The sequence below is a fragment of the Sinocyclocheilus grahami genome, unplaced genomic scaffold (genome assembly GCF_001515645.1).
Source record: "Sinocyclocheilus grahami isolate Dianchi unplaced genomic scaffold, SAMN03320097.WGS_v1.1 scaffold30.1, whole genome shotgun sequence".
NCBI classification, from domain to species: domain Eukaryota; kingdom Metazoa; phylum Chordata; class Actinopteri; order Cypriniformes; family Cyprinidae; genus Sinocyclocheilus; species Sinocyclocheilus grahami.
The window spans coordinates 277717-300673 of record NW_015505209.1 but is presented as its reverse complement, the minus strand read 5'-3'; the positions used below and the strand labels follow the sequence as shown (position 1 = coordinate 300673).

The 22957-nt window shown below is 37.9% G+C and overlaps 1 protein-coding gene across 4 annotated transcripts in view; it reads left to right on the top strand.

Annotated features, from left to right (window-relative positions):
• ckap5 (cytoskeleton associated protein 5) overlaps window positions 1-22957 on the top strand; it is a 34252-nt gene that overhangs the window by 10461 nt on the left and 834 nt on the right. The window contains exons 10-45 of one of the 4 annotated variants that reach the window (XM_016258488.1): window positions 84-173; window positions 264-428; window positions 545-673; window positions 2254-2403; window positions 2481-2579; window positions 2688-2798; window positions 2899-2991; window positions 3081-3266; window positions 3824-3918; window positions 4008-4065; window positions 4294-4419; window positions 5046-5185; window positions 5301-5475; window positions 5585-5698; window positions 5820-5948; window positions 6138-6332; window positions 7742-7877; window positions 8153-8250; window positions 8555-8641; window positions 9794-9919; window positions 10008-10157; window positions 10239-10442; window positions 10542-10677; window positions 10769-10962; window positions 11054-11220; window positions 11442-11465; window positions 14828-15001; window positions 16870-16990; window positions 17160-17339; window positions 17567-17754; window positions 17891-17966; window positions 19259-19447; window positions 19533-19670; window positions 19883-19966; window positions 20061-20220; window positions 20288-20430. In XM_016258488.1, coding sequence (XP_016113974.1) covers window positions 84-173; window positions 264-428; window positions 545-673; window positions 2254-2403; window positions 2481-2579; window positions 2688-2798; window positions 2899-2991; window positions 3081-3266; window positions 3824-3918; window positions 4008-4065; window positions 4294-4419; window positions 5046-5185; window positions 5301-5475; window positions 5585-5698; window positions 5820-5948; window positions 6138-6332; window positions 7742-7877; window positions 8153-8250; window positions 8555-8641; window positions 9794-9919; window positions 10008-10157; window positions 10239-10442; window positions 10542-10677; window positions 10769-10962; window positions 11054-11220; window positions 11442-11465; window positions 14828-15001; window positions 16870-16990; window positions 17160-17339; window positions 17567-17754; window positions 17891-17966; window positions 19259-19447; window positions 19533-19670; window positions 19883-19966; window positions 20061-20220; window positions 20288-20430 — 4830 coding nt within the window. The remainder of the gene's footprint in view (window positions 1-83; window positions 174-263; window positions 429-544; window positions 674-2253; window positions 2404-2480; window positions 2580-2687; window positions 2799-2898; window positions 2992-3080; window positions 3267-3823; window positions 3919-4007; window positions 4066-4293; window positions 4420-5045; window positions 5186-5300; window positions 5476-5584; window positions 5699-5819; window positions 5949-6137; window positions 6333-7741; window positions 7878-8152; window positions 8251-8554; window positions 8642-9793; window positions 9920-10007; window positions 10158-10238; window positions 10443-10541; window positions 10678-10768; window positions 10963-11053; window positions 11221-11441; window positions 11466-14827; window positions 15002-16869; window positions 16991-17159; window positions 17340-17566; window positions 17755-17890; window positions 17967-19258; window positions 19448-19532; window positions 19671-19882; window positions 19967-20060; window positions 20221-20287; window positions 20431-22957) is intronic. The other 3 variants (XM_016258504.1, XM_016258498.1, XM_016258511.1) reach the window with 3 other exon arrangements.

Genomic DNA, 22957 nt, shown 5'->3' with positions numbered 1-22957 from the left:
AAAAAATAAAGAAAACTTGGGGGGTTTTTAAAAAAAAAAGACAGGCCTTTTAAAATTTTTTTTTTTTTTTTTTTTTTTTGAAGGTGGTGCCAACCATCTTGGAGAAGTTCAAGGAGAAGAAACCTCAGGTGGTTCAGGCCTTGCAGGAGGCCATTGATGCAGTCTTCCTTACTGTGAGTATTCAAAATGCATGGTGTCAATTGACAAATTATTTGAAATTTGATAATTTATTAATAACCTGGAAAATGGCAATTGTATTGCAGACAACCTTGCAAAACATCAGTGAGGATGTTCTCTCAGTGATGGACAACAAGAACCCATCCATCAAGCAACAGGCTTCACTGTTCCTCGCCAGAAGCTTCCGTCACTGCACCCCGAGCATGTTGCCAAAAAGCGTTCTGAAGCCCTTCTGTGCAGCGTTCCTCAAGGTACAGGTTTCTCACCAGTCAACGCACTGAAACACTTAATGAAACATGTCAGTGCTGGTGTCCAGGTCTTGATATTGGTTGTCCCAATAAGATGTCCCTCTTCTCTCTCTGTGCAGCAAGTGAATGATTCTGCTCCAGAGGTTAGAGATGCTGCTTTTGAGGCTTTGGGGACGGCCATGAAGGTAGTAGGGGAGAAAGCAGTTAACCCATTCCTGGCTGATGTTGACAAACTCAAGTTGGACAAGGTAAAAATGTGTTTAGCTGTGCATTATGACATTTAGGTTGCAGTTTTTCGAGGCACATTAATACTAATGTAGTACTGATAACCGATAAATTACAATTTATTTTAGTCTTAAACTAATTGTAAATGCTTCAAGTGAATTTAGGCACACTATGTACAGTTGGATTTGCCAAAGTGTTTTTGTTTTTGTTTTTTTCCCAAAGATTAAGTGTAAAAATTGGGCTAACGGACGTGCATATCCTATATTGTTTAATAGATTTATTGAATGTCTTGTACCGAGAGATTCATTACGTTTTAAATGTTGTGAATTATAGTTAACTTTGTAATATGAGGTAAGTTTTTGATAATTTGTTTTTAAAAAAAATGTCTTTGTTCTATTGTAACCGCAAAATAATTCTGTGTTTTTAATGTCGATTGTCCTTTTAAGAACCTGCAATGCTGAAAGGTCAATAAAACAATCAGCCTTTTGTTGTTTTTGTGTTAACTTGGAACCTTGTAAAATTTCTGAAATTGCATAAAACCAGCCAGTTGAAGGAGAACGACCCACACCTTTGTACTAACTAGAGCCCGACCGATATATCGTTTGCCGATATGAGCCTGTTGCAGATGTATCGGCGAATATGCCGCCGATATGAACTTTTTTTACAGAACCTATAACGGAGATAAAATGCTTGAAATGGTGTAATTACTTAGTTTGTGTGTAATTTGGTGTTCGTGAGGGCTCCTCGAGCTGAAGGGATCCCCCGAATTTGGTGGAGATCCGCCGGCGCGTTCGCGAGATAGTGACACCAGTCAACACTTTCACTTCAGTAAGGACTTGAGGCAGAAGCATTCAAGCGTGGTCTTATTCGACCGTAAGTGCCCTGCGAAGTGGACTTCACATGAAATTCCGCCATGATTCCAGTTCCAAGGGAACATACACATTGCATTAAAGTGCGCGAGACATGTATTTATTTACAGAGGTATATTTCACACTTCTCTAGTAAGTTTCGTCTGTGTGTGAACTGTGAAGACAGTAGTGCAAATCCGTGAATGTTTTGAAGTGAAAAACTTTAACGGAATAAAATTGAATTGAATTAAAGTTGAATAAACTTCAACTTTACTGTTCAGTGCACTGATGTCAGACTCATTTTGGATAATAAAGTTTATTGTTAAATGCCCGGCCTCCATTACGTTTCTCTGTCACGTCATTATAAGTGTTTGATCACCACATTTGAGTGATCATTGCAAAAAATGTGTTTGTGTGTGTGTGTATATATATGTGTATACGTGTTTGTATATATATATATATATATATTAGTACTGGTCAAATGTGTGGACACACAAATGGGAAAGTGTCCAAACTTTTGACTGGTTCTGTACTACAATATACACAGAATATAAGCCGATATATCGATATCGGACTGAATTGAATTTTTTTTTTACTCCCTGGTATCGGCCCAAAAAAAAACCCATATCGGTCGGACTCTAGTACTAACTGCAAGTTTTCCATGCAAATGTGTATCAAGGCAGTCAGCGAACAGACTGTGGGTGGAACTAGTGCAAAAGTTCATTACTCTTCCTTCTTGTTTCATGCATAAATAGATAAAAGAATGTGCTGATAAAGTGGAGCTTGTTGGAAAGAAAGGAGGTGGTGGAGGAGAGAAGAAAGAGAAACCTGCTGCAAAAGCACCTCCACCTGTTGAAGCACCTGCCAAACCATCCGGGCCTCCTAAGAAAGCTGCTCCTGCAAAGGTATCATCACTTCTTATTTTGTTAAATCAGTTATTTTTACGCAAAGCAAATTAATTTGTCTCATTCTTTATGAACAGGCTGCAGGACCTCCCAAGAAGGGCAAACCTGCCTCTGCCCCAAGTACAAAGTCCAAGAAAGCTTCAGACACAAAGGAGATTGTTGAGACTGAGTTATCTGTATGTCTGCAATTTTACATTGATGCATTTAATATTTTATCGAACTTGACCAAAAGGTGATGGTATAATGCAATACTGTCATGTAATTGTTATTTATGTGTTAATCAGCCTGACGTTTGTGAGGAGAAGGCTGCCGCTGTGCTCCCAGCCTCCTGTATGCAGCTGCTGGACAGCGGTAACTGGAAGGAGAGACTTGCTAGCATGGAAGAGTTTCAGAGGGTGACTGGATTTTGTGTCTCTACCTTTTGTGCTGTTTCAGCTTATTTGTAATGATTTCAACTTGAGGAACATGCTCTAAACTTGAATGTGTTCTGCTTAGGCTGTGGAGCAGATGGACAAATCTGAAATGCCGTGCCAGGCTTTAGTCAAGATGCTGGCTAAGAAACCTGGATGGAAAGAGACCAACTTTCAGGTAGTACTCCTAACCACGTAAGGCTGTTCTTAATTCTCCGTGTTTTGCTTTCGATCTGGTGCTAGTTTCAAGTATCTTTCTGTCTCCAGGTCATGCAAATGAAGCTCCACATTGTGGGTTTAATCGCACAAAAGGGATCTTTCTCCAAGACATCCGCATTGGTGGTTCTGGATGGACTGGTTGATAAGATTGGAGACGTGAAGTGTGGAAGTAATGCTAAAGAGGCTCTCACTGCGATCGGGGAGGCCTGTTCTCTGCCGTGGACTGCTGAGCAGGTTGGTATTTGTGGTGTAGGACTGTTTCTTTATTTTAAACTAGCAGGAAATTAGAAAAATAGTTTACAGTTTGCAAATTTTGAAAGTTATTTGTGAAATTTATTTTCAAATAATATAGTAATAATAATAATAATAATAATAATAATAATAATAATAATAATAATAATAATAATAATAATAATAATAATAATAATAATAATAATAATAATAATAATAATAATAATAATAATAATAATAATAATAATAATAATAATAATAATAATAATAATAATAATAGCAGTAATAGTAAAAATAATAGAATGTTTAATATTGGATCTTTATTAAATGTCTAAAATAGTTGTAATAAATGTAGTACATAATGCTTATTGTTCTACTTTTGCTTTTTATAAGTAGTAATTGAAGTGTAAAAACTTGTTGCTGTTGTATCATTGTTATAGACATATTACTATTAGTGATACTAACAGTGGTTTATTTGATTATTAAACGTCATTATTATGGCATAATACTAATAATTTGTATTACAATTTAAATAATTGCCCTTGTTTCTTAATTTTCAGGTTGTCTCGATGGCTTTCACTCAGAAAAACCCTAAAAACCAAGCAGAGACGTTGAATTGGTTGGCCAATGCCATGAAGGAGTTTGGATTTGCAGGGTGAGCAGTGTATACCTGGGCTTTTTTTCCCTTCATGCAGTTAATCTTTTCCTCAATTATGACTCTGAATCTAATCCCCCTCAATCCAGAATAAATGTCAAGGCGTTCATCAACAATGTCAAAACTGCTCTGGGTGCCACAAATCCTGTGAGTAGTTTTCTGAGTCATGGTTTCAGTATACGTAACCAAACATCTGTTGTGCATTTCAAGTGGATAGGCATGTTTATTGGTCCCTTTATGTGCAGCACTTACTAGTGATAGTGATTAATAAACATTATTTGCCTGGAATATTATGACTATCTTGATCTTTGGTCAAACTACACTGCAAATCCTGATGTAATTGTGTGTAATGAGCTGTGTTCATGTTAACTTCAGGCTGTGAGGACATCAGCGATCACTCTGTTGGGAGTCATGTATTTGTACATGGGCGCTCCCCTTCGCATGTTCTTTGAAGATGAAAAACCAGCCCTCCTTTCACAAATTGATGCTGAGTTTGAAAAGGTAAATATGCCCTTTTGAAAAACGGTATTTCAAAGTGGCCATTTCAAAGAGTTGCCTTGACCATCAGTGGTTTTTGGCTTGCATTGAAACCTGTTTTATGTACATAATCGTTTGAACCACACCTACTTATTCATTGTGTTAATTTGGTTTTGCTAGTCCCTCCCTACCTAGCTTATGTCTACATAATAGGGGTGTGTGTTTGTATGTTGTTGTTGTTGTTGTTTTTTTTGTTTTTTACTGCTTCATTGTCTGTAATGACCATGTTTTGTCCATTAGTTACACCTCGTTTATCAAAGCAGGTTGTTTGCTAGGGCACAATCTTAATTTCACACTACTGATGTATTTTAAACCAATTTCAAAAGACATTTGTTGACTGATTTTCTTTGATTTATTGATTGTAAGTTAAATAACCAGGAGCATAAATGAAATAAACTGCAAGTAAAAGTAAACAAAAGCAAGTAAATAAATCGGTAAATAAGAGCATAATAAAAGAATTAGAAACAAAACAATAGTAAAACAACATCATGCTGTCTTAAATAGACCACTGGTGCTAATGTATTTGTCTTTCGCCCTGTTAAATCCGTTTGCACCTTGTCACCTTTTTTTTTTTTTTCTTACTTTACTAGATGCAGGGTCAGTCTCCTCCCGCCCCCATCCGTGGCACCAAAAAAGCAGGAGCAGAAGAGGAGGGAGACGCTGCTGAAGAAGAGGAGGTGGACGGTGGAGCCGGAGATATCATGGACTTGCTGCCCAGAGCTAATATCAGGTCTGTGAGAGTGTAACGATACTCCAGAAAAAAATATTTTCAAATGATACATTCAAGTTTTTGGATCCCAGTGCAAACAAACAGTTGAGATTAAGTGACTGATTCTCGTTCACAGTGATAAAATCACATTGGACATGGTGTCAAAAATTAGCGACAAGAACTGGAAGATAAGGAAGGAGGGGCTTGATGAGGTGGCAGCAGTCATTTCTGAGGCCAAATTCATCCAGGCCAACATCGGCGAGCTGCCGATGGCGCTGAAGGGTCGTCTCAACGATTCCAACAAACTACTGGTAATTCATATGAATCTAGTTTAGTGTGTTTTTGATGCTCCCCATTGCCATCCAGGCATTTCAGTTGTAGCATTCAATGGCATGGTTATTGCATAAAATGTGTTTGTAGGTGCAGCAGGCTCTCAATATTCTGCAGCAGATAGCCACTGCCATGGGTCCCTCTCTGAAGCAGCATGTCAAGACCCTGGGAATTCCAGTTATTACTGTTCTTGGTGACAGCAAGGTATGAAACGCTGATTGGGAGTTACACTTCTTGTGTTGCTTGTCTGGCTGTTCGCTGTTCGGATAACCTTCAGCTAGAGAGAGTGAATTGTTTCTAATTTGCTTGAAATTTGACTCTTCAGCCCAACGTCCGTGCTGCTGCCTTGTCAACGCTGAATGCATGGGTGGAGCAGACTGGAATGAAGGAGTGGCTTGAAGGAGAGGACCTATCAGAAGAGCTCAAGAAGGAAAACCCCTTCCTCAGACAGGAAGTATGGCACTTGTGGTTTACCCTGTAATGACTGGCATTTAAAACAAGTCAAAGTTTTTTTTTCTTTTTTTAAATAAAGTTAATAAAAGAATATGGAGCTCAAGTATAAAAGACATGGCTAAAACACAAAACTTTTAACAACCGTATATGTTCAGTGATCACAAGCTAAAATGCTGTTAAAATTCTGTAGATGTTGGGCTGGCTTGCTGAGAAGCTGCCCACAATGCATACGGTGCCCGCAGACCTCATGCTGTGCGTGCCTCACCTGTACACCTGCCTGGAGGACCGCAGTGGCGATGTGCGCAAGAAAGCTCAGGATGCGCTTCCCACCTTCATGATGCACTTGGGCTATGAGAAGATGAGCAAGGCTACCGGCAAACTAAAGGCAAGTGGGAGAAGTAATGAATGTTCAGCAGCCGTTACTCCAGTTGTCAGTGTCACATGATCCATCAGGGATCATTCTAATATTCTGATCTGCTGCTTGGTTGTACTGCTCAACCCTTGTGTTGTGTTCAGAACCCTATCACACCTACGAGGTTACGGAGCAGAAAAGGCACTCCCTCAAAAAATTGCTTATAAATCACTCATTATGCTATATTATCACCAAATATTGGATTCAATCTTTTTGTCAACTTTTCTTTCATTTAGGACTGGTTTTGTATTTATATTTGCTTCTGATTAATTGTAGGCCTCATTTATCTGAAAGTAGGTTCCTAATTTTTTGAGTGAAAAAAAGCATTATTTATGAATAATTTTCACAATATTAAATAAAAACTGATGAAAATTTACACTGTATATCACACTAGTGTACTTTAATGTTTAATCAGGGAGTTTGCTTTTAAATGCTTTTATTTTGTACAAAATGGCACAAAGTCACACTTGTGGTGTTCCCGGTCAAAAATGTCCAGCCATTCAAAGTGAATGGGAAAGAATGAAAGTAATAGAAACTATTAGTGTTCAGGAGCATGTTGATCATGTTCACATATGTACGTGCTTGCAAACAAAAGCCTTGGACCTGTTCATGTTTGGATGCATGCATACTCAAGCTAACACACACACACACACTTATACAAACTATTGGAATATGCACAATGGCGCCGACGCTGATGGCTGCCTCCGTGGCGTGCTCTGCAGTTGTTTTTATGTTTTTGTTAGTTTGTCCTGTCTTTAGTTCTATTTAATATTGTGAATATTCACCATATCATAATGCTTTTCACTCAAAAAATTAGGTGCCTACTTTCAGATAAATGAGGCCTACGATTAATCGGAAGCAAATATAAATGCAAAACCAGTCCTAAATGAAAGATAAGAAGTTGACAAAAAGATTGAATCCAATATTTGGTGATAATGTAGCATAGAGTGATTTATAAGCAATTTTTTGAGGGAGTGCCTTTTTTGCTCTGTAACCTCGTAGGTGTAAAAATCTCCCACAGAAAAGTATGAAAATTATAAAGTTTTTTAGAAGTAGTTATACCCTTTGTGAACAAAATCACACAATTTCAGTCCAATGAGATAACATTAACTAGTATTTTTGGGAAAAAGACACAATTTTCAGAGCAAAAACGACCCGAACACCACATGAGGGTTAATATGTTTGTGAAATCAGTTAAATATAAATGTCAAAACTTTGTAACACTACAAATGTCTTTACTGTCACTTTTTGATCACTTTGAATGAATCATACTTTTATTCAGGATGCATTAATGTTATTTTAGATGGTTAATAAGACCAAAACACATGGATCAACTTTTGACTATAGACCATAACGTAAGTCTCACTCTTGTCTTTCTGCAGCCGGCCTCAAAGGACCAGGTGGTTGGCATGCTGGAGAAGGCCAGGGCCGTGATGCCAGCCAAGCCTGCAGCTCCTGCCAAAGCTGCAGTTTCCAAACCTCCCGCCTCCAGTGCCCCTGCTGCCAAACCAGCCTCAGGTTCGTGCACTTTCCCTTTAACCACAGCTAACATGACCACCACTTCCTGGCTGGTTTATTGAACAAGTATATATTTGCATATTTTGTAATACAAACATATGCACACCAAGATCACCCTTTTTTTTGCTTTTTTTTTCCTGTCCCTTTTTTGCGGGGTAATTGAGTATTTTTAAAAATATGAAAGGAGATATATTCTTATCCATTTATTTATTGGTTTGTGCAAAATGAAAATTTAAAGATGCTGGACTCAACTTGAACGTCTTTCTATTTTACAGCTCCAGCCAGGAACCAAAGTCCCAGTGAAGATTTCAGTGAACCTGAACCCAAACCAGACACTAAGAAAGCTAAACCAGCAGGTCCTGCAGCTAAAAAGGTGTGACACATTTCAGTGTTTCTGCTTTGCCTGCTTTAGGTAGGGAGTTGCTGCTCATGAAAGATTTAAAAACTTTTCCCAAACTGTGATCTGAAACCTCAGGTCTGTAAAACACAAGGGACTGTTCATGGGAAGACAGTGACTGTTCTTTTGAGTTAATAAACAAAACAAGAAGCCTCTACTAAATGTGAATTTAGGTTTTGGCCTATTTCTCAATACAAGTAAAAAGAGTCTGAGGATGAATTGGGTTCTGCATTTTGTTTTAAATAAATGTTGCTCTCTAAAGTGTCATTTTGTGCACTAGAGAGGGAGCATGGAGCTCAAATTGAAGGGAGAGAAAGATAATGCTAAACAAAACAGGCTCTCAAGAGGGACTCCTAGCAGTGAACAGGTATATTAGAATCTCAGAGCACCAGTGGAGCTGGCATGAGGTGGCACGGTTTGGTGTGGAAGCACTGCATGTAATTCAAACTGATTTAAAACCTTTATCCTATCTTCCTTATTCAGCTAAAATGGTCCAATCTGATTTTGGTAGTCAGTGGAAATTCTTACAATTATTGTAATGAAAGCAGTTATAAACCTCTTGCCAACAAAGGATAGTTCACCCAAAAATGAAAATTGTCACTACTCGCCCTAATGCTGTTCCAAACCCGTAAGACCTTCGCTCATCTTCAGAACACAAATGAAGATATTTTTGATTAAATGCAATAGCTCTCTGACCCTGCATAGACCACAATGCAACTGAAGTGTTCCCAGGCCAAGAAACGTAGTAAGGACCTTGGTAAAACAGTCCATGTGACATCAGTGGCTACGAGAGAACTTTTTGTGCACAAAAATAACAACTTTATTCTACAGTTCTTCTGCAAATCTCGATTTCCATCATTATCAAGAGTACCTCTGCATGTAAATGACACATGCGCATGGTGCTGCTGATGTAGAACATCTATAATGGCAGAATACGTGATTTGGAGGAGAAGAATTGTTGAATAAAGTCGTTATTTTTGTTGTTTTTGTGCACAAAGTATTCTCCTAGCCACTGATGTCACATGGAATGCTTTACTGATGTCCTTACTATGTTTCTGGGACATTTCAGTTGCGTTGCTGTCTATGGTGGGTCAGAAAGCTCTGATTTCATCAAAAATATCTTCATTTGTGCTCCGATGATTAACAAGGGTCTTACAGGTTTGGAATGATATTAGGGTAAGAAATTAATGACAGAATTGTCATTTTTGGGTGAATGATCCCTTTAAGGGCTTCCTATTATTTTAGTGAAAAACGGAAGCTTTTTTGCAGTGCAATAGATATTTGTAAGTTTATATAATTAATATGTAATTAAAATTAGCATTTGCTCCTGATTAAATTGAGCGTGTTAATATTGTAAGAGTTACAACCCCAAATGAGCAAATTGATATTCATGAGCTAAAGAATTCGTAATTTTAAACCTGTTTACCAAACTGAGGTATTACTATCAAAGATCTTGTCGACATGAAGTAACAACTTGAGACTTTGATTCAGCGTAATAGTTGTTTTCCTGACCCTTTAGGGTGTTGCGGGTAAGAAACCTCCAGTTAAGGCTGGTGCAAAGGATGAGGAGGACAAATCTGGCCCCATCTTCATCCTCGTTCCCAACGGCAAAGAGCAGAGGATCAAGGAAGAGAAGACATTGAAAGTGCGCAGCTTTTGAACTGTTCTCATGAGCATTTGTCAGCGCTGTTGAGTATCTCCATTTTTTTCATGTATGTTTAACTCTTCTTCAGATTCTCAAGTGGAACTTCAACACTCCTCGTGACGAGTACGTGGAGCAGCTGAAGACTCAAATGTCCACATGTCTGGCCAAGTGGCTGCAAGACGAACTTTTCCACTTTGACTTTCAACGCCATGTAAAAGCTATTGGAGCCATGATCGAGGTGAGTCCTCTAGTAATTGGTGAGTCAAATCATATAAATCTATACTAGACTTATACCTTATGCTTTAACTGTATTTTCCAGCGCATGGAGGCCGAGTGTGAGGCTGTGATTGGCTGTCTAGATCTGATATTAAAGTGGTTCACTTTGCGATTCTTTGACACAAACACCAGTGTGCTGATGAAAGCCCTGGAGTTCCTCAAGCTGCTCTTCACCATGCTGAGCAGGAAGAACTACCAGCTCAATGACTATGAGGCCTCATCTTTCATCCCCTACCTGATCCTCAAGGTGGGTCTTTATCCATCCAAACAATAACTAAATAACGTGCATCTAATTTGTTGAAACACTGCCTAACATGGAGCTTTTTGGTTTCTTGTCCTCGCTCAGGTTGGCGAGTCAAAGGATGTGGTGCGTAAAGATGTCAGAGCTATTCTGACAATGCTGTGTAAAGTCTACGCAGCCAGCAAAGTCTTCCCTTTCCTAATGGAAGGGACCAAATCCAAGAACTCTAAGCAGAGATCTGGTAAAAGCACATGGACTTGGTTTCTCAAACACAAAAACAGTCTTTTTTTTTACAGTGGAAAAAGTGTGCTTATGACTTTTTCTGTCTTCAGAATGTCTTGAGGAGCTCGGCTGCCTGATTGAGAACTTTGGTATGAATGTGTGCCAGCCGACTCCAGCCAAGGCTCTTAAAGAAATCGCCGTTCACATCGGAGACCGTGACACCACGGTCCGCAACGCTTCACTCAATACCGTCTTGGCTGCCTACAATGCCTGTGGAGACCAAGTCTTTAAACTCATTGGCAATGTAAGACACCAATTACCCTTTCATTTCTAAAATGTCATGTTAGATGTGATGTCATGCTACACTCAACTTTGAACATTTTATTATTGTCAAGCTGTCTGAGAAAGAAATGAGCATGCTGGAGGAGAGAATCAAACGTTCAGCCAAGAAGACACCTGCCGCATCAGCCAAACAGGAGCGACCTCAGAGAGAGCATCCCACCAATCCCAGTGCAACTTTCCTGCGCAAGCCTGTTCAAGAGGAAGTGCCCAACAAGCTCAGGCATGTACTGCTTATGCACTCTTAAATGATCGTTTAAAATCCAAGGGATATTATATAGGAAATGGGAGTTCCTGGTCCATGTGTAATGCTTTCTTATACACGCACAGTCTCATTCTGTCTCATTCTATCCTCTTGTGTCATTGCATGTTGTTTCTTAATCCCAAGTCTTTCTCTTCTCCTCTTACTATTCCTTTCTTTTCTTCGCTGCCCTCCATGGACAGAATAATGTATCGCACTTACAGGATGTAAGTACTCCCGTACAGCTGTAGCCACTGCTCACAAGGCACCTAACATCCTGGAGGGCTAGAGATCACAAAAAACTGGACTGAAATATTAGGGAGATTATTAGATTATATGGATGACTGATATAGCCAAATATTTTTCAGCCTCATATTTGATATCCCTATGTATTCGCTCTGATTTTTATTTTTTTAAATGTAAGGAGTATATAACCGTATAAATGTTGTTAAAAGTAATTCATGTTTCCACGGTTTGATAAAATTAACATGCAGAAATTCGAATTATGCACCAAGATGCTTATGAAATATGTATACATACTACAATTCAAAAGTTTGGGGTAAATTATTATTATTATTTATTTTTTTTTGCACCATAAATGCACCAAAGCTTTGATCAAAAATACAGTGAAAACAGCAGTATTTTTAAATACTATTACAATTTAAAATAACTGTTTTTAAATGGTAATAAACATTAGAGCCCGACCGATATATCGTTTTGCCGATATTATCGGCCGATATGAGCCTGTCGCCGATATATCGGTATCGGCGAATATGCCGCTGATATTAACCTTTTTATTTTATTTTTATTTTTTTTTACAGAACACACAATGCAAATAAAATGCTTGAAATGGTGTAATTACTTAGTTTGTCCAGCAGAGCGCGCTCCATTGTTTGCTACTGGCGACCTGGATGAAATGCTTTAAAGCTCAAGTCAATGGAAAACCATTTAAACTGTTTGAACGGTCATATCTCCGTAACGGCGTGGTGAATCCGCACCAAATTCAGGGGATCTCTTCAGCTCAAGGAACCCTCTCGAACGCGAATCGAGTGTACGTCTCGAGGCCCTCTTTTGAATGAGACCACCCCCGCGTGGATAGCCCCCGGGGTTCAAAAGTAACACTTAACACTTTTTGACTTTCTCAGTTTGGGTAAATCCACATGGGGTTCAGAATATATGTATTTTTTTATCCACGGTAATTTTACACTTGTCTAGTACAAATGTTGCTTTGTTTCATAATTACAGTGTATACGTTTTTCTTTATTTACCCTCAAAAAAATGGAAGTTAAATGTGACAACATTGTAACATCTGAGGGGCACATTGTAACTTGACCATATGACAGCTTAAAATCTTATCTGATCGAATGAAAAAAATATACAAGACAAACTAAAATATTTTGATAAATATATATTTATTTATTTTGTTCAAATAAAATGGCGTTTTTTTAAGAATTAAAAATAATCTGATTTTGGAGTGTGACAATGAACACATTGCAACCATGCTTTGGACGGCTCACATAAACGAGCAAAAATGCTTTACATGTTTTGAAATAATTTCTAAACATTAAACATTGACTGTCAGTCTTTAATTTTAATGAGAAACAGGTGAATAAAGTAAATAGTGTAAATTACATCGCTAATGTCATAGAATAGCACATTGTAACGCAGTGTTACAATGTGCCCCACCTGCGCAACTGGAATTTAAAACTGGTTAGTGTCTTCTGCTAGTAATCAAAGCATTAAAAAACTATCTGAACTGATAAATAACAGATTGCCGACCGATATATCGTTTTGCCGATATTATCGGCCGATATGAGCCTGTCGCCGATATATCGGTATCGGCGAATATGCCGCTGATATTAACCTTTTTATTTATTTTTTTTTTTTTTTTACAGAACACACAATGCAAATAAAATGCGTGAAATGGTGTAATTACTTAGTTTGTCCAGCAGAGCGCGCTCCATTGTTTGCTACTGGCGACCTGGATGAAATGCTTTAAAGCTCAAGTCAATGGAAAACCATTTAAACTGTTTGAACGGTCATATCTCCGTAACGGCGTGGTGAATCCGCACCAAATTCAGGGGATCTCTTCAGCTCAAGGAACCCTCTCGAACGCGAATCGAGTGTACGTCTCGAGGCCCTCTTTTGAATGAGACCACCCCCGCGTGGATAGCCCCCGGGGTTCAAAAGTAACACTTAACACTTTTTGACTTTCTCAGTTTGGGTAAATCCACATGGGGTTCAGAATATATGTATTTTTTTATCCACGGTAATTTTACACTTGTCTAGTACAAATGTTGCTTTGTTTCATAATTACAGTGTATACGTTTTTCTTTATTTACCCTCAAAAAAATGGAAGTTAAATGTGACAACATTGTAACATCTGAGGGGCACATTGTAACTTGACCATATGACAGCTTAAAATCTTATCTGATCGAATGAAAAAAATATACAAGACAAACTAAAATATTTTGATAAATATATATTTATTTATTTTGTTCAAATAAAATGGCGTTTTTTTAAGAATTAAAAATAATCTGATTTTGGAGTGTGACAATGAACACATTGCAACCATGCTTTGGACGGCTCACATAAACGAGCAAAAATGCTTTACATGTTTTGAAATAATTTCTAAACATTAAACATTGACTGTCAGTCTTTAATTTTAATGAGAAACAGGTGAATAAAGTAAATAGTGTAAATTACATCGCTAATGTCATAGAATAGCACATTGTAACGCAGTGTTACAATGTGCCCCACCTGCGCAACTGGAATTTAAAACTGGTTAGTGTCTTCTGCTAGTAATCAAAGCATTAAAAAACTATCTGAACTGATAAATAACAGATTGGAGATTAAAATAATAGCAGATTTGTCTCATTTTAAATGAATAATAAAAACTGAGATAAATTTACTTAAGCCAGAATCTGCCTTTTTTTTACTCCCTGGTATCGGCCCCAAAAAACCCATATCGGTCGGGCTCTAATAAACATTAAAAAAAATATTCTTGTGATTTGCAAAACTGAATTTTTAGCAGCCTTTTTTTCAGGATTCCTTGAATAGAAAGTAAGAAAAAAACAGCATTTATTTAAAATGGGAAACATTTTGTAACATTTTTACTGTGACTTTATTCCGTAAGGATGCATTAAAATTTAAGGATCAATTAAAAAATCTTATTGACCCCAAATTTCAGAACCTTATTGTTTATATACTTGTATACTGCAATATTTTTTGATAAAAGCTATGCAATTTAGCAAACATTTGAGTGAGGGCACAAATTAATGATGAAATCAGTTTTAAATAGTTTAATTTGAAACCGTTTGAACTTCCCAAAAGAATCAAATGAAATCAAATGATCAAATGAATTTTTTTTAACCGATGTTTCTTTTCTCCCCTACTTCAAGACAAATTAAAAGCACATTTCAAATGGTAATATTCATTGTTGCAAATTTTGTATTGCAAAGAAAATCATAAGTTGGTTAACGCTTTGATGCTTTCACTGAATAAAAATTTTGGAGACTTTGATTCATGTTGTGGGGATTATATAGTATAAAAATGCAGCAGAAGTGACATCTTCCTCCATTTTCAACAGTCAAGCTCGGGCGCAGCACGCTCACTTGGAGCAGCTGGCTCCGTCCATCCCGAAGGAGTTTCAGCTGGATCTGGATGTGTTCGAGAACAACCACACGTGTGCCAGCGATATCCCTGACCTGGTACAGCACAAACTGGAGGAAGTTCTGGAGCCGGTCATGATTCCTGAGCGCAAGTATGAGTTTAGCACTGTTGAGGTTTTGTTTCTGTTAAATGTATTACATCAGGGGTTTTCAAACTGTGGGTTGCAGTCACTTGGCTGCAGCTAAATTTGCGTTTCAATGACACACTCACACAGTTCAGTTTAGGGCTGCACGATATAGCCTACCAACATTAATTACGAATTGCAATATCCTTAATGCGATTTTTGAATGAGTTGTAATAACATTGAGGGTCTCAGAGCAATGTCATTATTAAAAGGCTCAATCGGTCCGTATTATTGAGAAAAAACTTGCTCACTTCAATGCGCTGTATTCTGTATGAGATTGCATACAGCGGAAAATTCAAATGTTACGAAAACGGTTTCAGGTAGGCTGTTCATTCATTTCTATCTTCTTTTTGAACTCGGCACTGTTTTCGTTTTGGGAAATGGTCTGTAAAAAGCATTTCACATGTACGGGGTGAGCAGGGCACAAACGCAGGGTTAATTGTAACACTACAAGATTTAAACATTTCCACATTACAAAATTTCACAATATTTCCTTGACGTATCATCTCTATATAGAAAAAAAAATGTGCCAAAGTTCAAAAACCTTTTGAAGATATTGCTGAACATTTAACCATTGCAAAAGTAAATTTCTGACTAAAGTAAATTTGTCATCTCGGTTTTTAGTGTTTATTTCAAATGAAACACATCTGCTTATTATTTTTTAACTTTTTCACAATTATTTTAATCTCAAAACTGTTTTAAGCCCTATTTGCACGGGATTAGTATTACCTGGTGACCTCCAGTCATTTGTAATAATTGCGGAGGTTGTCTGTGATCTTAATCCCATACGAATCGGCCATGTCTAATTTGTAAAGTAAAAATTCCCCAGCAAATTACCTACCATATTTCCTGTGATAATATTAGTCCTGTGCGAATCGGCATCTCTGTGATTTGGTCAGCATTTGGCGGGTTGTATATAATTTTTCGAGGTTTGTTTCCTGTGCACCTTTTTATCCATCTTTCGCGAAGAATGGAGCTGCGTTTGAGTGTTTGATAGTATTTTGGGTGCTGTCATATCGCTACACCATACAATTTGCAGAAAGAGAAAGCTGAAAAGGTTTTCAGGTTAATGTGTTACAAATAAATCAAGCGTAAAGCTTGAGATATTATTTTAACCTGGTGAAATGTAAATGACACAGGGCACGAAACTATTAGTTTTTTTTTTTTAAATCCATCTAACCGGACCATAGAATGGGACTCTCAAAGACATCGTATCCGAGAGATAAATCAGTAAATTCGAGTAAAATCACAGGCTTCACTTATCCCGTGCGAATGCACCACACGAAATTCAGATGTGGGGGGGGTAATTTCAAAATCACACAAGGTCCCCAGATAATACTAATCCCGTGCGAGTAGGGCTTTAGATGGTTCTGCTTTGCTTCTTACGCTTTGCTAAAAAAAGTGTTGGGTTGTGCTCCGCTCTCCCCTACACACTGAAAGACCATGAATGCATTTCCTGCGCTGAACCCCGCGATGAGTTTAACAACACTCGCACTGGAGTGAGCCTGTTTCACGTTTTTATGGATGTTTCATATTTTAACATCTGTAAACAAAGAAATTAAAACTTAAATATTAGTAGTGAAATTTTAAAGCTGCACTCTAAAATAAAATGGTTATTTTTCTTAAATAATTTCTGTCGTATTAAACTTTTAATTAAGATTAGGCCTAAAGTAATGTCAGTTGTTTTTTTTTATCTCAAATATTTTGGTGGGTCGTGAAATAGATTAGACTTGTCTAGGTGGGTCGTGGAATAGAAAAGTTTGGGAACCCCTGTATTACATGACAAAATATTTTGGCTTCTGAAATGCTAAAGTGTTTCGTGTGTGTGTTTTCAGGATGAGTTCGGTCTCTCCTCATTTTGATGACATTCACAATAGCACTGCCTCCACCATCAACTTCGTCATCTCTCAGGTGGCCAGTGGGGACATTAACACCAGTATCCAAGCCTTGGCACAGGTGGGTGTCATACTTATACTATTTGGATTGTTACATCTTCATGTCATAGCCAGGCTCAATGTTTCAAGCAACTTTTTATTTTATTTTTTTAAATAAAGAAATTAATTCTTTTTTTCCAGCAATAATTTCCACTTTCAATAAGACCTTTCCCTGTATTTTTTTTCTGCAGATTGATGAGGTCCTGAGACAGGTGGACAAAGCTGAAGCCATGTCTGGACACATCGACCAGTTCCTCATCGCCACCTTCATGCAGCTGCGGCTCATTTATAACACGCACATGGCCGACGATCGGCTGGACAACAAGGACATCTTCAAACTCTACAGCTGCATCATAGGAAACATGCTTTCTGTGAGTGCTGCTTTACTTTTAGTTTGGGAAGAGAGCTTTTGTTTCAGCATGGAGGATTCCAGGAAGTTAAGGCCTAATTTCTGAACACCTCTAGTATTGTATTGCCAGAGACAAACAGCTTTTGTTTGCAGAAAATCGTTTATGCGTTATAATGCACCGAGTGTCTGCAGAGCAAACAAAAGTCATCGTTCTTCAGGCGTGCTGAGTCACTGTGTGTCCGATTCCAGCTGTTCTCGATGGAGAGTCTAGCGCGGGAGGCCTCCATGGGTGTCCTGAAGGACCTGATGCACGGTCTGATCACGCTGATGTTGGACTCCAGAGTGGAGGACATTGAGGATGGACAGCAGCTCATTCGCTCCGTCAACCTGCTCGTGGTTCGAGTGCTAGAGAAGTCTGACCAGTCCAACGTCCTGAGGTTAGCAGTGTGGCTCCGCTGGGCTGCAAGTCCTCTACAGGAAACTTTGTTTTGTGTACTGTTCTGTGTACATTTGGCTGACACTGCAGACTGACTGTAATCGATGGTTGTAGGTTAAAGGTTGTTTTCTTTCCAGTGCTTTGCTGGTGCTGCTGCAGGACAGTCTTATCAGCACTGCTGGCTCCCCTATGTTCTCTGAACTTGTCATGAAGGTACGACTGGTGCACTTTGTGGGTGTATATGCATGTTGACATTTGAACTACGTCATATTGCAAGCAGAACTCTTGACTCTTTTTGTTTTGTATTAATGAGCCTGTAGGACTTAAGCTACTTTCCACAATTCAATGAAATTGTGATGGATACAATTATTAACTTTGCTGTTACGTATTACATACCCAGAAGTCATATTGTCAATTTAGCGGGAAATATTTTGGTGGGGCTTGTTCTTGGTGTTTCTGAATTTGAATCGTCAAAAGAAATTGAATGCACTTAATTCCACCCACACACCCGGAAAGGTCATTTTAAAGGTAGAGAATATATTTTAACACGAACACGTTTTATTTTGAACAGCATGCACTGAGGAGTCATGGGCAATAATGCGTTCACGTAATGTCAGTTATGTTAATTGCATTTTTTTTTTGGACTGTAAACTCCATTAACATTGTTGTTGTTGAACTCATAATTGCAATTTGGAAACACTGAACTTTATGAATGCTCACAGTAGACTGCTGTGACCTTAAAAAAACAAAACAAAATGGCAGTGGCTTGAATAGTTAAACAATTCATATACCATTTTTATTAGCTGATTGTCTTGTTTTCAAACTTTTTGTGGAAGAATATCTCCATATTCTTCCCCTTTTAATGGCAGCGCTAATTATTACTGTGTCCAAGTCAGTTTTATTGTAAACTCAAAACTATTAAAAATCACAAATTATTCAAATAAAATATAAATATTAGAGGGGGGGGGGGGAAACTTAATTTGTTGCCAACATTTTTAATTTGCTGAAGTACTAAAATTACAAAACTGAAAGCTAAAAAACTAGATGACAAGCACATAATTTCAAACGTAAAGTAAAAAAAGAAGAAAAGATGTTTAACCCTAAATTTAAAAAAAATTAAAAACTTTGAAAATTATTTCACCATTTATTTGTTGTTATGGGAGGCCTCTAATGCAGAAATAAATGAGTTTGAACATTTTTGATATTTTGGTACGTTTTTAGTGAAATGTTGTAATATTACATCGTTGGGCCTTTTGGGGTAGCAGAATTTCAGTGATTATCTTCAATAGTCAACAGGTAGAGATTTTAGACCATCTCTAATTCCTACCGGTATAATGCCCATCCCTAATACAGAATACTAAATGATAAAAATAAACCAAAATAAAAAACTGTTCCAACATAACATGGATTCAAGATGAATCGGGCACTTTTTATTGAAGTATGAATTTAAAAAAAATAAAAAATTTTAATCCCATTTAAATAACACCTCTCTCTTTCCCATGCAGTGTCTGTGGAGAATGATCCGTTTCCTGCCACAGACCATCAACAGTATTAATCTGGACCGCATCCTGCTGGACGTGCACAACTTCATGAAGGTTTTCCCTAAAGAGAAGCTCAAACAGCTGAAGAGTGACGTTCCCCACCGGACGCTGAAGACGCTGCTGCACACGCTCTGCCGGCTCACCGGCGCCAAGGTACACATTTGAGACCTTAATAGAGCCTGAAAGTTCTTCATGAAACTTGCATTATGAAAGAAATCTGTGAATGGCCCTCTCATAGATATTAGATCACATGTCCATGATTGAGAACCGCAACGAGTCGGAACTGGAGGCGCATCTGAGACGGGTGGTCAAGCATTCGGCAAACCTCTCCGGACTCAAGTCTGAGAAGAGCACAGAGAAGGGCGCTCTCAGATCGGTATGTCCTGCTGGGTCTCAACGGAAACCTTCATCTTGATGATACTTTGAAAAATTGTAGTGGCTGATCTGGGGTGCGTTTCCCAAAAACAACCATGGTTGCATGTTCCGTCGTAACCAATAGAGTTCAATGGAACTAACAACCATAGTTGGCTAACAGTGATTTTGGGAAATACACCCCTGGTTTCTTAAACTGCATTTTGATTTGGATAGGATGACAAAGTGATTAAGGCCAAAGTGAGCGACATTCTTTCTGAGATCTTCAAAAAGATTGGCTCCAAGGAGAACACTAAAGAGGTAACAGTTTGTGAAGACTTCCAATTTTTGCGAAATTACCAGAATTATTTGCGGTTCTCGGTTCAGTACTACATCAGAGTGTGTTGTTTCTCAGGGTCTGACGGAGCTGTATGAATACAAGCAGAAGTACTCTGACGCAGACCTCGAGCCCTTCTTGAGGAACACGTCCCAGTTTTTCCAGAGTTACGTGGAGCGAGGACTTCGCATGATTGAGTCAGAGCGTGAAGGAAAAGGCCGAATTCAGACCTCCACAGGTGAGTTGCACCAACTTTCATGAAACATCTTTTTGTTTTGTTGTCTTGATTTTCTGTTGTGTTTCAGTAATCCCTCAGCACAGCACAGACTCGTATTTGCCGAGCTCCAGTGCCGTGCCCATCAGCAGTAATGGAGAAGATCTGAACGCTGCCGCCTACTACGAGAGACTGAAGATCTTACGGCAACGGCGCGGACTTGAGAACTCAACGGTGTGTCTCTTCTTAAAACTTCAGTCAAGACACAATGGACTGCAGTGATTGAATCACTTCATGTTCATATTTTTGCAAAGTCTTGGATCATGAAGCTGCTACATGAAAATAAGATGGTTTATGTGAATTCAACACAATGGCTACGTTTACATGCAACCAAATAATCCGTTTGTAATCGGATTGAGCTCGATCGGAATTAAATTTCGATCGTATTGAAGGGGGTGGTTTATTCCTTTTCTAATACGATTGAGAGTGCATGTAAACACCCGATCGAATTGAACCCTGAAACTGAAAGGACTGCGCATGTGCAATGACGCAGAAATAGCGTAATGACGTGCGGAACGAACATTCTTCCTTTTGAATAAAGTGTTGTATAAATGCGTGTCCTGTCATTATAAAACTCCTTTCACTCGGCAACTGTGAAGTGGAGCATAACAACCTCCCAACAGTCCTTGTTTTGGATTCTCATCCACAGGCAAACCCGTTTTGGGCGCGGGGAGGGGCATTTTTACTGTGTGATAAATCTGAGCAGCACAGCACAGCGGTTTATATATTATTCATAAATTAATAAATATTCATTCGGCTGTTAAAAACAAAGAAACCGTGTAGGAGAGTGGTTATTATGTGCAATCAGTGAGAAACTCTATACTTGTGCAGTGTGCGCATGTAAAAAAAAATCAATTCTGATTTGAAGCTTGTGACGTATAAATGCGCACATCAACCCGATCACTTTATTCAGCGTTCATGTAAACCCTACATTCAGATTCATCAATCAGAATAAATTCAGTCCGATTGGCTACGTTCACATGCACAATTTTTGGTTCAGTGTTGCGTGTTTGATGCCCAGCTTTTTATGATCCTTTTTTTCTAACTTTCCAAATAACTTTTCTTTTTTTTTTTTTTTGATCAATAATGATTTACTAATACCTTTTTAATAACAATTTTAGGATTTTAATAAGTGTTTCAATAACTAATTTAACAGAGCCATAGAATTTACAAATGGCTGCGCCCATTTTTACGGCAAGAAAAAAGTGGATACATTTGGGTACAACAGTGAGCATGATGCTATTTTTTTTTCACGGTTGTCAAGGATACGCAGAGTGAATGTTGGAAGCCACGCCATTGCTTTCAAAAGTGTCTGTTTTGGTCCGTTTACACTGAAACGCAACCCCTGAGTTTTCAAACTAAAATGGGGTCTGCAGTGTTCTCAAAAATCTCAGTTTTCGAGTGTTGAAAATGCCGGAGTACTGTAAACGACACGTGTAACTGTAGCAAAAGTTATGCGTTTTAAAACAAAAATTAGGGATGCAACGATACCATTTTTTTTCAGAACCGATCCAATACCAAAAATTGAGTATCGCAGATTCCGATCCGATACCAGCGCAGGATTTTTTTAATTTTTTTATAATCAATGTAGAATTTCTATACTTTTGTGTTAAACACAATCTGCTAAATATAGACAACTTTTTATTTTAATGAAAAATAACAAATCAAAAAATATATTTATCATCTATGACTAAAAAAAAATACTACTATAAACTAGGTTAGTGGATAATTCAGCAGCAAAAGTTATTCTAGAAAAATCATGGGTGCACAATTTTATAAAAACAAACTAAACATTTAGTGAAACATTATTTAGTGGGGAACAAATAAAAGTTAAGTGTAGGACTAAATCTGGTAAAATGTTACACATTGCTCTTTGTATTGTTGTAAAATACATTCATGAAAAACAAGTAGCTTAAATATATATAAAATATACTATAAAATTAAGACATTTTACGGAGACGCAGTGCTCCGCATAAAAGGGAAGAGAAGAGATATTGATGCGTAGTGTATTATATATGTGCGATATTTTGAGCAGTTTTATATCTCTGTTATTGTGCGCTCTTGAAGAGTTTCATCGTTTTGACTGTAGTAACCGAACGGGACGCGCAGTTTGAATGCTGAATGGAGGATGACAGACAGACGCAGTGGGGAGACGAGTTTACGTGAACTTGACTTAAATATTCATCTATACGTCACATTAAACTATGGAATGGCTTCAGAACACTTAAAATATAGTGCACGAAAACTTTATGGTGCTTTTATAATGTTTTTGTGCCTTTCGTGGGGCTTAACAACACAGAATAGTATACACACAATATCGGATTTGGAATGGTCTCGTCTGACCGATACCCGATCCAGCAGAAAAGGCCAGTATCGGAACCCATACTGAATATCGGATCGATGCATCCCTAACGAAAATGCACTAGTGTAAACGTAGCCTTGGTCTGTTAAACTAATGATTAGCAATAACTATTACAGTGAATTTGAGTTTTAATAATGAGTGATTTGATCATACTTTTTCAATTTTAGGATTAATTTGAATAATAATGGAAGTTTTAATGCAATATTTATCAAAATTGTTTTTCTTATTTATAATTGATGTAGTAATACTTTAACTAAGATTTAGGAATTTTATTTACTGTGTGTGTGTGTGTGTGTATGTGTGTATATATGTGTATATATATATATATATATATATATA